The 16,650-nt window shown below is 41.2% G+C and overlaps 1 protein-coding gene across 1 annotated transcript in view; it reads right to left on the bottom strand.

Annotated features, from left to right (window-relative positions):
* Positions 1-16,650, bottom strand: part of LOC104962630 (zinc finger matrin-type protein 4) — a 49,642-nt gene that overhangs the window by 26,173 nt on the left and 6,819 nt on the right. The window contains exons 2-3 of the mRNA XM_010791081.1: positions 4,925-5,041; positions 1,978-2,070 (exon numbers count right to left, since the gene is read on the bottom strand). Coding sequence (XP_010789383.1) covers positions 1,978-2,070; positions 4,925-5,041 — 210 coding nt within the window. The remainder of the gene's footprint in view (positions 1-1,977; positions 2,071-4,924; positions 5,042-16,650) is intronic.

The following is a 16,650-nucleotide window of genomic DNA, read 5'->3' as shown; positions in this document are numbered from 1 at the left end:
GGGAGATGAGGAAAAAGATGAAAGAGTTGAAAGATGAAAATCCTAAGTTGTATGATGAGAATTTCATCTCTGGAGGAGCTTCCATCTTCAATCAGTTTTGCAGCATTGTCGGATAATCAATGTCACATCTCTGCGTGAAAGGTTACGAGTAAATTGCTAGCTGAGGCGGTCACGGTGCGTTACTGTACGGCAGATGAGGTGAGCGTGCACATGGTCTGTTCAGTGTCCCGTATGAGGGGCTGAGTCATGTCTTATTCACTTAGGGAGACAGATGGAGACGCAGGTGTGTTCCTACAGTACAGTTATAAACCCATGTGCCCTTGACATGCCCAATAGTTTGACTTTATGACATCTAAGGGCACTAAGGAACACGGGTGAACTAAGAAACATTAATGCCCATTTCCAGAGTTTTACACTATTACATTATTCTGAAAAGCTTTATAAACCTGCTTCCCCCCCCCCATCATTTTCCTTGCTCGGTATAACGAAGCTGTGTCTGACAATTTCCACTACTTTCAATCTAACATTCACACCCTTCACAAAGCGATTGTTCAAAATCAAGCAGTTTTGAACTTCTCCAAAGCTCATCTAAAACTCTTTATGCAACTTTTCATGTGTCAAAACGATTGCAAAAGTATGAATGCCTTTCAGGAGCGACTGTCTAAATATGTGTTGCTTTTATCCGCATATTTAAGCAATTATCGCTTCTCTTCTCTCTATGAAGACTGGCTTGTCACTCTGCCTTCAAGTGCGGCGGTAATAGCAATAAACACTAGTTATTTTCGAGCATGGATGTTAATGGCTTACAGTTCTTTATCTATTTTTGGAAATATTCTCAGCATCTAGACTAATAGAGTTATTCAATGAGACTTTATACATATGCTGGGTGAGAGCATGGAGCCAAAAATCACACACATAATTTGTCAGGGTTCAAAACGGTTCATTGCCTATTTATGAAGGGCAGCCTGAAATCACTTGTACTTAATGTTTGCAAATATTTGAGTTTTTATTATGAATGTCCTGTCTTTGGAGGACAGAGGGTCATTGCTGTTCAAAGCTAATTGGGGCTGGGCTCAGGGTCTTGGCTGTGGTACTGTGCTGTTTTTAGAGCCGCTCCACCTCTTCCTCTCCTCTCTCTCTCTCTCCACTCTCTCTGATTTGTCAGTTAGTTTGATAAGCTTTATTTTTCCACCAGCTGTGTCCTCAAAGTAAATGTATTGTGTATGTGTGTATTATGCCATGTGGGACTTATGGGCTTGCTGGAGAAATGGGGCACACAATGCCCTATAGTAAAGCTCCCTGGACACAATAGTCACATTTCTTTTCACCGACGCAAACATACAAAGATGCACATATACAAAGTCAACATTGAATCAACAGCTAAATGGCCTTTTTTGCTCCATCAACTCACTGTGGATACAAATGCAACCTCAGCTTTGGCTACAGTTGCAGAAAAGAGAACAAAAAAACAATTTCTAACCTACAACACAAAGACAGACTCACAAATATGAGCAATGCACTGACCTCCCTAGCCAAAGCCTGCAATAGTCCGATAAAATGCTGCTTGGTGGCGTCTGCACTCACTAAATCTAGCCAGAAACACCAGGCAAAACCTCTTTTGGGAGAATTATAACGCACAAGTGCAGACAATAGATCAAACAAATATTCTCATGAGCTGCAATGGCTGAGCCAGAGAGAGACAGGCCCAGGAAAGGATTAGACAAAGACAAGTCAACTCTGTTTGTCAACTACAGCATAAAGCCACAAATTCACACATTTCAGCATGCAGATAATTGTGTTTCCCAACACTTCTTCAGAGTTATTTCAGCTTGTGATTGTACCACAAAACGTTACATCTTTAAGGTAATTCCATGCACTAATACTACATGTTTAGCTTGAAAGTCGAAATAAAATGTAAATAGCATTGTATGAAAGATGCAACACAGACACAGAAACACACACATGCAGGGAGCTTACTGGGTTATCTGGCCGCAGTCTCTTGGAAGGGGGTCCTCCATCTTCTGGGTGAAGCATGTAGAACAGACGTACCTTGTTGGCATGCTTCTTGCTCTGAGAAAGAGACAGTAAGAGAGAGTAAGAGTGTCAGACAGTGAACTGAGATTTATTTTATCAACTGAGCCGAGTGGAAACCAACATCAATGACTGTCACTCCACCTCGGCCATTTCCTCCAAGCTTTTATCTCTGCTGCAGTTGATGATGCTAGCAGACGGTTTTGCTCCCGGCTAGGTGACTAATGGTCCGGGCCAGCCTCAGCTTTTTGGGAGCCCTGAGTCAGATGTTGGGGAAGGGGGAGTGGTGGGAGGGCTCTTTATTTCACCTGTGCACACTGGCTCTGTAAAGTGCTAAATGAAGTGAGGCAATCGTTTAGAGGGCGGTAAAATGTGAACAATGATATCCTAGTGGCTTTGTGAAATAGAAAGGCAAAGAGCCCTTTTGGGGAATCATGATTAATGTCATTTAAGATATGATTATAATTGGAATATATGAGTGTGTAAAATATATAAAAAGCTATTAGTGGGCTTTACAGTTCAAGTACTTTGAACTGTTAGTGTTCGTGCTGCTTCATTGATATTGTTGTGTTTTCGGCCCACCTGGCTGTGGGTGTTTTTGCCTGCCTCCGTCACTATCTCTATAAGCTGTGATAAGTGAGCTGTCGTTGAAGCTGCTAACTCTCACTTTATTTCAGAACAATGAAAATCACTGGACATGCTGCAGGGTAAAGATTAGTGTATGTGTTAAGACAGCTGTGTGTGTGTGTGTGTGTGTGTGTGTGTGTGTGTGTGTGTGTGTGTGTGTGTGTGTGTGTGTGTGTGTGTGTGTGTGTGTACGGTGTCTATCTCGTTCTATACATATCCTTTTATTGTCATGCTCCGTGACCTTCACTCCTTTCTACAATGTGACAACTATTATTATCTATAAATTGCAGTGCTACGACAATTTTCCAGAAGCAAGTGTTGACACTGTCAAAGAAATTGAATCTATACCGCCACATATTGAGTCAAATATAAATTATGATATGACAATGCAGGGATAGAATTGGGGTTACAAAGCTTCAAGGTTGAAAATTGATTGATAAGGGATGGAATTGATTAAAAGTGACAAACCATATATAAAAAAAGAAAAAATTGCTTTATCCGTCAGAACTGTGAAGGAAACACTTTGCTGTTGATCGGTGGAAAAGTATACGTTTAAATGTATATAATGGCTGAGAACGGCACAAAGAAATTGCATGGGAGAGTGACAAGACTCTGGACTGGCTGCCTCAGTGCTTAGATTGGATCGTCTGCCCCGGGGAGGAGAAATCCCCCCCCGCCCGCCTGATGCCTCCTCAGTTGTCAGACTACTTTAATGCATTTTGTCAGTGCTTGTGTGTGTTGGTGTGTCCTTGTGTTTATAGGTGTATAAATGGTCATGCAGTCGATGGCTCCGGGATACGGGCTAAAAGCGGGACCTTGTGTCACCATGGTTACCCCGCACTAACCCTCAGCGCCTGCCCTTCTCTAAAGGACCTGTCTCTGTCTCTTCTGCCGCTGTTTTCCTCAGTGTCAAATCCAGTTGGAGGAGACAAATAGGGCAGAGGACAGTTTATTTCTGTTTAACGGCTTAATATTCAAATTGTAATCCTATACTACACAACTGTAGGATTAAAGAACATGCAGGTACCATCTATTTTGCACAAACAGGACTCAAATGTGCATATCATATGTCTGCACTTGCATGTGGTTAGATTATGTTCTTAAAAACAAATCCCAAATAAGAAAATATTGGTGAAAACATTTCTTCTTAAGGCAGTAAGCAGTCAATCTCTCTCTCTTTTTTTTTTAAAGAGCTACCAACAACACAGAACACATTTTATTTGTTTCCAAATGTGTTACGCAGTGGAGACGGGGATACCATTTATTTTTCATATTGACAAGTAGATTCATATTTCACTTGCTAAAGGACCCATTGTTCACAGTTAACATTTGTGTTAGTTGTAGTCCATCTATGCAAGCCAGTTTATGAATAGTAGTTGCAAGCAAGCTGTTATTGCCAATTGTTGTAACGAACCTGCTGAAGTACAACAGTTATTCTTTCGATGTTTCTGTCATAGATCGAATTGTTCAGGTGCATTACTGCCTTAGTCCTGATTAGCATCGACTCCAGAATCCTATTCCTTAAATCATACCACATTAAAGTTGTCCTTTCTTTGACCCGTTGTTGTTGTCTAACATATTATGTTGTGCTCTACAAGTAAAGCTGCCTTTTGATTGCCCTTTATTTGTATTGAATCTAAGATGCAAACTCCCACTCTCCATGCCTTCAAATGATGTCTCCTTGGTCTACTGACCTCTATAGAAAGTAAAGGTGACACTGAGAACATAAACTGAGCTGGCCTACTCTCTGCACAGATCAAGGCTGTGTGTTTTTGTTGGAGGAAAGTTGCGATGCAGAAATACTTTGAAGTGAATGTGGTTGGTACACATGCGTGCACACTGCTGTTGTGCTGGCTTAATTCTCTCCTGATAAGAGTCTTGTCCTCATTAGTCTGCTTGTTAATCTCAATTGTGTCTTGTAATCAAGGACGACCTCAATGCAGTGCACACACACACCCTAGTTAAACATTGCACAGGGCTGATTATTGGATGGCTTTTCATTAAATTGCTCAAAGGGAGACTGCTGAGAGGTAGACTACATTAAATCAAAAAGTCTGTTTGTTTGTGTGCAAATGACTAACATTACCATGCAGTATTAAGTCTATGTATAATGGATGGGCACAATAGCAAAAGCACAAATTGGTACAAATAAGACTGATGCAAAGCGCACCGATAAGAAATCTGCTCATCAAGGCAGTGTTCGTCGCAGCATTTTGCTTTATTCAGTTTTTGTCAAACATTCGTGTGTAAGTGGAAACGGACTCACCTCGTAGTGAGCGGTGCGCTGGGACTCAGAGATGAGCTGGGCATTGCAGATGTTACAGTAGCTCTCTGTGAACAAGCCTCCGTCCACCACGCCTGCAGACTTCATCTTCATCTGAGACTACACAAACACAGGACCAAACATAAGTAAATATGATACAAATGCAGAATGGAATACAGTGTTAGAGGTGCGTAAGCATGCATGCATCTCATCTCAATTTCGATTTCCCTTTATAGTGACAGATTCCACACGACAGTTCATCCCAAATACATGTTGATCCTCTCTGTCAGAACATCTTCTCTCAGATGGTTTTGGCTCCAGTCTTGAGAACAGTGGCCTGAGGCTTTGGCTGGAGTTCCTGCTCCTTACTTAGCAATACGCTTCTAAATATATATATATTTAAACATAATGTGATAACGCTCACTTAACATGGAGTTAGAGTTTCATTTAATTATTGTCTTAATTATAATGTACATTTTTCCAAGCCAACAGGTAATCGTTACAAAGTTATATCGAATCATCAAGATTATAAATAAGAAGTCAAAAGTATGGGTCCTCTCAAAGTGCTAAATTCATGATACAGAAATGGGTTATGAGCATGTTAATGTCGCAGTGGTTCAAAGTGTTCCTATTCTTAACTACATAATAAATCGTTGGGAGTTCAAGTTAGAGTACGCATCACATTATCAAAGTAGTTTACTTTATGTTTGGTCACATCGACCAAGAGTAAAACAAATGTATGAAAGTGCAGGAACACTGTTCAAGAGTTTTAGAAACTGTTTGATATCTCTCTAGCCATGATATAGCACCATCTTTATCAGTTACTTTTCAGACATGTTGAACAGTGTTAGGAGTTGTCTGACTTCATTTACTTCTATTACAAAGAGATGTGGTATTCAAATTCAGAAAAGGACATAGTGGACTCAAATATGTCATGTTTTGCCTTCTTTGTGATAAATATATTCATCTCTCCAACTCTATAGAGTCATTTTACAGTCTTCACTAAGCTCTGCTCTGACTGCTCTCATTACTTCTCCAACTTTTTTTTTCCTACTGGGCTGTAGTGACTAACAATCCCAAAGCTTTTCCTGCCACCCTAAATTAGAATTTTGACACTCAATTTTTGCAAGCTTAGAAATACTTAAAGACCCTCCATTCCCCCTCTTTGCATAGGTTTATGAACACTGGCAGGATGATAATAATGCTGTAAAGCTGCACAGTATAGCCAATAGCAACTTGGACAAGGATTATCCTTAGGTAGAATTTTTATAAGGTCTCCTTCAAGATTCCCCGGAGAAAAATGGTTTGTTAAAATGTAGTCAGTGACTAACTGTCTGACCAGTAACACCATGGAGACCTGAGCATCCCACAGGGAGCCATGGAGCTGGGTCCTTAAAAACCTGGCAGCAGTGTTTTTCTTTAAATTTGATACTTAGCACCGTAATAGAAAATGGTTTAATTATGTGCTCTGCAGTGTTGTTAAACGTTCTATTCTCTTCATTATGTGTGCCCTGTAGGCAGTGCTCTGACAGGGTAAGGGTGAGTAACGGGTGTGTAGGGAGCGGTCCAGGAACATCAACCATTAAACTGGATGAGCTCCTTGCCCCGAGGAAGCGTCAGGACAGTGCTTGCAGCGGCAAAGTGTTTTATAGAGTGAGATACATGAATGCTGCAGAGGTCAGCTCTAGTTACTCTGTCCAGCACGGTAGCCGGAAAATCACAACATTAGCGATGAGATCAGGAAAAAACGACTGTGTGTCAGCAGGGAGAAGTAGCGACAGGAGTTGGTATTCTTTATTTATAGTCTAGGGTGTAATTACCTCTAAGCTAAAGCACTGACTCTCACACGGTGACACACATGTGAGCGCACACACATTTTAACACACCACCGGTAATTACCCATGTCTGTTCTCCTTGTTTGTTTAGTGCACCTTGGCCCTTCCAATTAACTACCGACATGCTGTACAGACATTTTCTCAATTATGTCGTTGAGCCTACAGTATGACCCCCATCATTTAAAATTAAATGGCAATGCAGATAAATTTGAATTAGAGAAGCACACATTATTATTATTATTATTATTATTATTATTATTATTATTATTACCTCTGTGTGCTGTGTAACTTATGTGTGTCTGTGAGAAATGATAAGAATTCTAAAATGTCACTGATGACAAGCTGGAAACGTGGTTTGTCTACAGGGATGCATTATTACCCTCCCTATGTAAAGTGTCCTGTGAGACATGTTGGAACAGATATATTTTGAAAACTGATACATTATATTTGCTGCTGAATACTGTACGTGTCCTCACAGAACTTTGTGGCGATAAAAAGACCTTGCGCTGTCTGTCTGGACGTCAGCCAGGCAGGAGCGAATCTATCTCTTCATCTTCGGGCTAATTAAAAGCGATAGTGGCTGCAGAAATAACCGTATCTTCCTAATATCTCTATTACCTCTGATTATTACATGCAAGATGGGAGATGTAGACTAATTAATAGAGGCAATCTGTTGCTGAGATTAATAGAATGGCAGGCCCATTGAAGCGAAAAGATGAAGAGACAGATAGTGGGGGGGGAAATGAAAGCGCTAAGGAAAGAGGAAAAAAGAGAGGGAGGGATTATAATTGGTGCTTTGGACGTGATGTCTTCATGTTACATGGGCTTAGAGGTCCTAATGAGGAACGTGGTTTCATTCCCACAAAATCAGACCAGAGCAGCTGTATCGAGGACTGTTACTCTACTGTATTCTATGTTTTTTGAGAATCTAATAAGTGCGACTTTTAGTTTAAACTGGCATGAAACACAAATGGTCATGTTAAATTTAGAATTAGCCGACAGTTCAACTTCAGTTCATCTTTTAATTCCTTCTTTATTGGTCGGCCTTCTACAGTTGCAGTTTAACAAGCATCTTATTTTTGGCTCAGACTCAAACAGAAGTCACTGAAAATATGGAATCAATGATGATGTAATTGACCATTGATAAAACATGTATACTACTGTTAGTTTTGTCAGTTAGGGCTCTGCTATTTGAGGGAACTCATCGATTTTTCTAAAAAAGTACAATTTCATATTAGTTGGTCCACAAAACCAAAATGTATTGATCGTTTCTTATCTAGTTGAAAGTATTTAATGTTATGTAAAAACACTTGAAAATCTAGTCTAAAGTTCAAAGGGGATCTAAAAGTATGTTGAGGATTAATAAGGGGGAGTCAGTAAAAATATATCTGCTGGAAAGGTGAATATATATTTAAAGAGACCTCTTCCATTTGAAGAAAGGGTGAAAATTATTCAGAAAGGGTTAAAAAATAGAAATCGTATGAGAAATGGGATTCTAAACCTAGATGAATCTTAGCGAATGCATGAAAGCCTGAGGAATCTGAAGACGGATAAACCTTGAGGGGATTCCCCTTTAAGATCACATCAAGTATTTAACATTCATGTGAACTCTGAGCCCGCCGTCAAATCTCAGCCGCTGGCCCACCATTCATTAAAAAGCTGGCATTGAATTGGACGTGGCTTTTTTGTTCTTGTCTAGTAAATGCAACCCCTTATGATATTAATTACTTTGTAGTATCACTCACAACTACAGTGTAGATAGCATTATTAAATGAAAGCCCTTATTGTAGTGACATAGATAGTAATGTTTTACCCACCGTGGGCTTCAGAGACACTGCTCTCATTACAGATACTTTCACATATGAACTGAAAACACACCTTTATGGGTATAAATGAGATTCCAAAACCTTTTAGACCATTTACCCCTTCATACCAAACAAAATGACCTCTAAGTACCACTTCCCACTGCAGATAGCAAAAGTGTAACATTCTAAAAAACCCTTGCCTTTATACAGCCTTGTCTTTTCCTCTATCCCAGTGACGGTAAATCCCATGTTGCTGTTCGTAATGTATTTTCATTTTGCTAGGAGCTGTCGCTCAGCGGCTCAACTGTCTACTCAAACTCTTGTTCAGCATTGAAAGGTTCATCTATCTTAGGTCAACATTGCCACTTGTCTATGATCTAATTCTTTCTTTTAAAGAAACGTTTTAAAATACTACTTATTATCAAAGTCTAAAGAGTTGGAATCAAACTGCATTAAGCCGTCACTTAACTTAAGAGGTCATGCCAATTATTGATTCTAATATATTTTTGACCAACAACTTATTTTTAAAACACTGTAATGTGCTTTTGGGGCCAGTTGGATTGCAATTGTTGGATATTTCAGCAATCCTCTTACACAACACTACGAAGGTTAAGCTTGCATACCCCCAGCGTCATGTGCACCAGAGTTTGGGAATCACTATACTTGACAGGACAGAGATCAAACGTTAAGACACAGGGATGATAAGGAATAAAAGGAGCCGGTGGTTGGGGCAGTACTGTAGGTTCCCTGTTGTTTCTCCTCCTCCCTCATCAATCTTTCCCTTTCTGCTCCATCAGAAGGGCTGCTGTGAAGAGGACTGCCTTTTCCCCTCTCCCTCTTCTGCACTCACAATTTTATAGTTTATTTTCCCTTTGAAAAGGCTGCTCTGATTTAACTGTCAAATTATGCATACAGACGATGAAATATTGACATCAGCCTGGGAGCCAATGACCCGTCTAATGAGTCACTAGTGGGTATAACAATGTAAAGGGTTGCAGGGTTAATAATATGGAACCCTATATAGCAAAGGTACGCAGCCGTGTCACTTTGATGTTCCACGTTACAAATTGTTTCCTGTTTCACTCTGGGTAATGTGATCTTTCCGACACCATCATTCCATCTGCCCCCTTACCTTTGAACAGTAGCAATCAAAGGTACTAGACTGAGGGAATAATGTCATTTAAGGAGCCGGAGCCCAAGACTGAACCTCTACTCTCACTCATTCTGTTTGCACTGCAGGAGCTCACTGATTAATGCTGCACACTGCAAACATACACTGACTCAAATACAGCCCGGGTGCAAACACACACATTTTGTTGGGGAAAATACAACCAAGAGCCTACAGTTAAAGATACAAAACAACAAATCTGTGTGAGGGGTTGCTCTCTGTTCCCTCATCGCTAATTTCAGCATCAAACCAACAGGGTAAGTCCTCTTAGGAAGAGACAGAGTGTGGTTCTAATAGAAACGTCACTTAATGCCAAGGTCGGGCCACACACTCCTCCCTCTGAGTCAGTGTGTGTGTTTTTATTACTCTCTCCCTTCGGTCACTGCTTGTTGTGCCCTATATTCTATTTTAGACTAAATACCCCCTATGAGATATTGAGAAGCAACTTGATATCGACGGTTAAAAACAACCACACATGTTAGCAGCGCTATACGTCTCATCTTCCTTTCCCAATTATTTTTTTCTCCATTTCCTATTTCCTCTCCCGGTGGATGACATGTGGCCTTGAGGGCAGGGATTATTCATGAGGGATGGTGTAGGCTAGACTTATCTACTCTAGCAAAAGAAGAGCAGATAAGCTTCTGTATTATGCACCTTACTACTGGAATAAATTGCAATGCAACTTGAAGCTAGACACTCATTCCTCTTAAGGCTACTTGCAGATACGTTTAATTATATTTGAGATGGGTGTACAATCTCTGCTCTTCCTTGCAAAAGAGACCATGCTATGAATGCTAATACCGTTGGTGATACTGCAGTTCAAGGTTTTAACTTGCCCTGTGAAATACAGTACCTCTACATCTGCTTAATGGATTGGCATAACAATCTGCACGGAGTCGTTGTTCCTTAACTTATGTATCCTACTGACTTTAGTGATCCCCTAACATTGACTATAGTGCAACAATTTGATGGTTATGGGTGAAACATATCTGAACGTATTGTATGGGTTTCTATGAATTGTTGGTACTAACAATTATGCCCCTCCCAGGGTTCCTTGTTAAATCTTTGCTGATCAAATGTAAGATCCACATTTTGCCAACTTCACTATGAGCTTGTGTTCCAATGTTAGTTTTCAATCAATCTACTACTACAAACCTGTGGTAAAACACTGTTTAATAGTCTTGAGATGCACATGTATCAGCCAATATCAATTATCAATGATTGGCAATAACTGATCAGGCATTTCTAGTATGATAGAAAACAGAGGAAAAACCTTCTCTTCAATTAACGGTCTGAAAACCTTGAATACATCTTTATGCGTTTCATTGTATGCAATATTGCAGTGAAATAGCACAGCAATTAAAAAATGTCATGGAACTCGACACAAGATGTATCTCTTCTTGGTTCTTTGTTCTATCTCAGGGCAAGGGCACTATTCATTTAATTTATTTATTTATCTCTTAGACTTTGTAACCTATTTTGTGTGTATCCAACCTTGTTATTCATGATGTTGTGTGGTACTTTTATCTCTGAAATCTTCTCTGGGTCATTAATTGTTAATGGTATTAATCACAGATCTTCAGCTTTAGGCCACGATATATGGATTCATCAGAGGGTGAACAAAGACTATTATCCCAGGCAGAGTGTGTGTGTGTGTGTGTGTGTGTGTGTGTGTGTGTGTGTGTGTGTGTGTGTGTGTGTGTGTGTGTGTGTGTGTGTGTGTCGCACACACAAAGACAGATTCCCTGCTTTCAGACTGATTGATGTAACCTCCCCACTGCCTGGCCGAGATGCACTGATGTACAATATGCTGCAGCTTGTGTCTGTGCCAACACACACACACACACACACACACACACACACACACATACATACATACATACATACATACATACATACATACATACATACATACATACATACACACACACACTACTTTTGGTTAAATAAAGCAGTTCTGGCATAAGAAAACACTGTGCCCTAATCCATGTTAATTACATGCAGGGAACGTGTGTGTGCAACCCAACTGAGCTGACAGCATGCAGCGCAGGGTTGTGAATGTGGGTTTTTTGTGAGCATGAGCAGTATTTGTGAGGGTGTTTCTAAGCCTTGTTAATTACACATGAAGATATGCCAGGGAGGGAGAAAAGAGGGGGTGAGATGAGCTAAGACAGTGGGTGTGGAGCGGGTTGTGACTGTCGTTAAAAGCAAAAGTCCCCTGGCATCCCTGGAATGACGCCTAAGTGTTTGTCAAAAGTTACGAGATGTTGGAAGAAAACTGAGAAAATGTTGTTAATTTCAAGAGATTTACTATTTCTTTGCAATTTGAGTTTCATATATTCTAAGTAGGCCTCAGCACAAGCTACACTATTGTCCCATTTGAAGTCGCCAAGTGCTAACTGCAGCCTCTCAGGGTTTACAGGCAGTGGTCAGCACAAACGACTGTATTGAACATTGTTGGTTAAATAGTTTGATGGTTTTAGAACGCATAGAGAAAAAAAAGCTTTAAACATACTTTACAACAAACGCTTAGCATCAAGTTACATTTGGATAATTTCAAAGTAGAATTTTCCTTTGTTTTCTGCTTCCTCCTTTGGGACCGACTGCATCTGAGAATATCACTGTGGTATTCATGTGTAGTGTTATTCGCAGTGGAGGCAGGCATAATAGTTTTCAGAGCTCTTCAGAGCCTTTGTGCTGGGGTACACCATTAGTTTACCATGTGCTTTGGAAGATTATAATGAAACTGGATCCAGAAAGAAGCCCATTGAGATGCAATCAAAACCAACAGTCTGCCGCAAAGGCTTGACAGTACGTCTCCCTAGAATATATCACAAATACCATCGCAGAGAGGGGTGGAGCAGGGATTCAGAGTGAGAAGGAAGTGGAATTCTACCAAGCTACAATCTTTGAAGGACCTATAGAGGGACTAATTAGTTTAGCAGAGAACGTGACAGTAATTGGACAGACCATCTGTTTTGACGAAAAATTATCATACACAGGAAACAAACTATATTTCTGAAGTAATGCCTTTAGATAAAACTACCATATTCTTAAGTTTCCAGTTTCACGCTACAGCTCATTAAATTGTGTTATTTGTCCTCCGTCTCAACTTGACTTTTACATCTAGAGGTGTGTAGTGATGATGTAGTTTTATTTGCCGACCCGGAACCTAACATAACAAAGGGTCCCTCAACAAAAAGCAATAGGATTTTGAAATATGGATTTTGAAATATGGGTTAAAATAAGATCTCTGGCAGACATGCATTTATGAGACTTGCACATTTGGTTCAGCAGGGAAGCCCAAAATGTTAAGACCACTTTTATTTCTTTATTTAAGCGTAAATGCAATCACCAGAAGTAAAAGGCTAACATTTGGCTATCAACAAACTAACATTCTCAGCTCAACCACATTTATTCCAGGCATCTAACCAACCCACCAACCCACCTATGTTCAGAACAACATTGACTATGAAAAGAGGGAAACGGAAGTGGTAAGATGCTAACACATTTTCAAGTTTTAAGACTCATTCATGCAGCACTTTATAAATAGACTCAGGCTGGCTATTGTTTGAACATTTCATATGATGTATTGACAGTTCCAATTTGATGTCAAAACCTTACATTTGTAGTGTACATCAGATGACATGCTTGAGGTATGAAATCTATCAGAAATGGCATGTAGTTGTGAAATAAATACTACGAAAGAGGACCATATAGGAATAAGAGATGTTTTTTAGCCTTGGTTATCAAGTGGAAAAGTACATGGCAGGATTTCCAGTATTTACTATTTGGTCTACTACAGGGACAATCCGTTAAAGTCTGGAATATTTAAATCTCTTTGGTCATAAAGCCAGGTAAATACAGTTCCTTCCTGAGCACAATTTGTATTAAGATTTGGCCTTAATGAAAGTGGGCTGCGATACCCTCGCCTACTCGCTGATGAGGAAAGTATTTCCTCATCAGAGTAGGCGAGAGTAATAAATGAGTATCGATAAAATAGCATGTACTGTACATATAAACACATTTAGACTGTTCAGTTCAGTCATGGTTAAAGAGAACCAGTGCAATAAAGGTCAGCATTTACACTTATATATAAAAATAACATGCTTATTTAGTGGCGCCCATTATTATTATCTAGCAGATAATGTCCCGTGTAATCAAGTAAACAGCATGGAACGCAAATATGAGTGTTGATGATAAATCGTTCAACTGGGAAAGTATAAAACTTAAAGAAAAAACTGGCATTTATATGTGGGATTTACAGAACCTGCTTTACAGTTTATCTTGTTTATGTGTGCGCGTATAAAAGCGATTTGCTTTTGCAACTCCCTCACAGTGAGTGCTGCCTCATGGGCGATGAGGTCAGCTCTGTGTCCCAACATCGGCACAGTCATCAATTACACAGCAATTTTCCCTGCTTTGGCACACACCCCCCTCCCCCCAAACACACACACAACACACACAACACAAACCTCAACACACACCTCAAACACACACACACACACACACACACACACACACACACACACACACACACACACACACACACACACACACACACACACACACACACACACACACACACACACACAGCCCATTCCTAGACGCTTATCTCACTGATTCTAATTATCTACTGAGTCTCCAGAGAGTGGAGACAATGCCCCGGCTCTGTCTTGAGGGGTTTCTACTCCTGTCGTGATTTATGTAAAAAGACAACCGAGTCCGGCTGGCTCCATTGCTCGTCAGTGTCCAGCCCCACTGCAACTCCCTCGTCCACCTCCGTAATCCATCTCCAAGGGTTTTGTCTGGCACCTAGCCGTGAAGAATAACCACAGACTCCCCTGGGCCCTGTCTGCACAATTACACCGGGAAAATCCAGGAGTAAGAAAAGGTTTCGATATAAATGTCATATCCTTTTTTTATATGTTTTGGTCTTGAGAGTCTGAAAGAGGAAGCGGGAAATAGGGAGAGAGACAAAGACAGAATATGCGAGTACAAGTAAAGGTCAGTGTCATCAATATGACACATCCAGACAATACAGCAGGCAGTCTGTGCAGCTATAGTTTGGAGAGAGAGAGGAAATATTGGTGTGTAAATAATTCACCTGCGACTCGTGGGGAGTTAATGAGGATGACAGATGAGACATGACGAGAGATAGGAGCCCCTAGTGGTGAGCTCGCACACACGCACATGCATTTACACGCACAAATACCACAGCAACAACACAAGACAGAGTGCAGCAGAAGGAAGAGGGCGAGGAAAAAAAGAAAAACCGAGCGTAAAGAGAAAACTGTTTCACAGCGTGAAAAGGAGGACAAAAGGACAGAGACGAATCTGCACTTGGCTGAGACACAATTCCCCCCCCCCCCTCTCTCCCTCCTCTCTGTCTCAGCTCAGCTTCAGCCACGAGATTACACCAGGTTATACCTGTGAATTCACACCTGAAACGGTGATGAAAGCCAATCAGATGTGAGAATATTGCACCAATGGAAATGTGTCCAACTCAGGAAGAACAAACGCCTGCTGACAATGGAGCCGTACTGCGGTGAACAAAGTGTTTCAGACTGTAGGCGCTGGAACAAACACTTGATTGATGGCACGTATAATAGATCACGTGACTGCCAAGGCACACAGGGGGATAGGTACTCTTAATTAAACATTTTGTCGTCCAAATAAATATAATACAAGTCGCGCTAAGACCCGAAAGATTAAGTATAACGAAAGAGGAGCGTGTGTTTTTCGGAAGTACGTGTTTACAGCGCGTCGTCTTCCTGTGAATAAGTGTATGATGCGCGGTCGTGTAAATAAGCCGGTCTTCCCATAAGATGTGGTACTTTAATATATAATCCCAGACAACCGTCGTCCTTCACTAAAAAAGAAAAAAATTAAGGACCAAAGGATGCAACATACTCACTATGCAGATTAGTCGGAGGGTGAGCCGTCGTGTGTCGGGCTTGTATGACCGCACAAGACGGTTGAGACCTCATGCGAACGAACATCCGTGTACAAGACGCTCGTGACGCGCGCAGTCTTCCGGCTTGCCGGTTCTATGAAGGCCGGTAAGCCTTTATGCTTCTCACCTTTGTCCGCTCCGTTCACACGTCCACACGCAGTATTACCTCTCCCGCGGGCGACTCGTAAGAAGGCGTGTCTAAACCTCCTTTTAACCAGCGCACGCGTTTCGTTAAACACCCGTGAAAATTCAGGTGCCTCCAGATGTGTACACTTCGGAGCCTTTTAAAGAGATTGCGATCGCTTCATGGCGGCGGAGCCATCTTAAGGTTAATACAGACCTGAAACTTCGTCATGAAGCCGCCGTGAGGCTAATGCATCATAGGACGAACTCCTTATCACGCGCTACCTGCGGGTCCGAACATGACGCTCTAACTCTTTGTGGGTGATAGCGCTCAGGGGTTCGTGGTTAGGAAGCCGCTGTCGTGTGGTGTAAGGTTAGACTGTGTCGACGTGACCGGGATGTGACGAAGCACATGGTGTGTGTGTGTGGTGTCGTTACCCGTTTTAGAGGACACTCGGCTTTCGACGTGCACGCGAAACCGAGGTCCACGGTACTGTGTTTGGTAGTAAGGTTTTCGGTTAGGATAATTCTTCGGTAGACTCAGTCACAACCGGCGGATGTACCGAGTCTCCGAAATTCACGCCCAACAGTACAACGCTACTAGCAGAGGAAGGTAGTGTGGACACTGGGCCGTGTAGCGGTGTTTGGAGTCGCGACACAACCCCAAAAAGTGTTGAGGTTTCAGCAGTCGTACATCGAGGTCTTACTATTTAGTCTGAAGCGTTTCATATCTGTATCAGTCTAACATAAACTAGCTGTCTATAAACGAGGAGGCCACCTGCTCACTGCCGGAGATTGAGCGTTTTAGATAAGTGGGCGGACAGAAAGTTCCCCCGTACTAC

The sequence above is a fragment of the Notothenia coriiceps genome, unplaced genomic scaffold (genome assembly GCF_000735185.1).
Source record: "Notothenia coriiceps isolate Sejong01 unplaced genomic scaffold, NC01 NC01_scaffold00035155, whole genome shotgun sequence".
Classification (NCBI taxonomy): domain Eukaryota; kingdom Metazoa; phylum Chordata; class Actinopteri; order Perciformes; family Nototheniidae; genus Notothenia; species Notothenia coriiceps.
The sequence above is the reverse complement of the archived record's forward strand: the minus strand, read 5'-3'. Positions and strand labels throughout refer to the sequence as shown.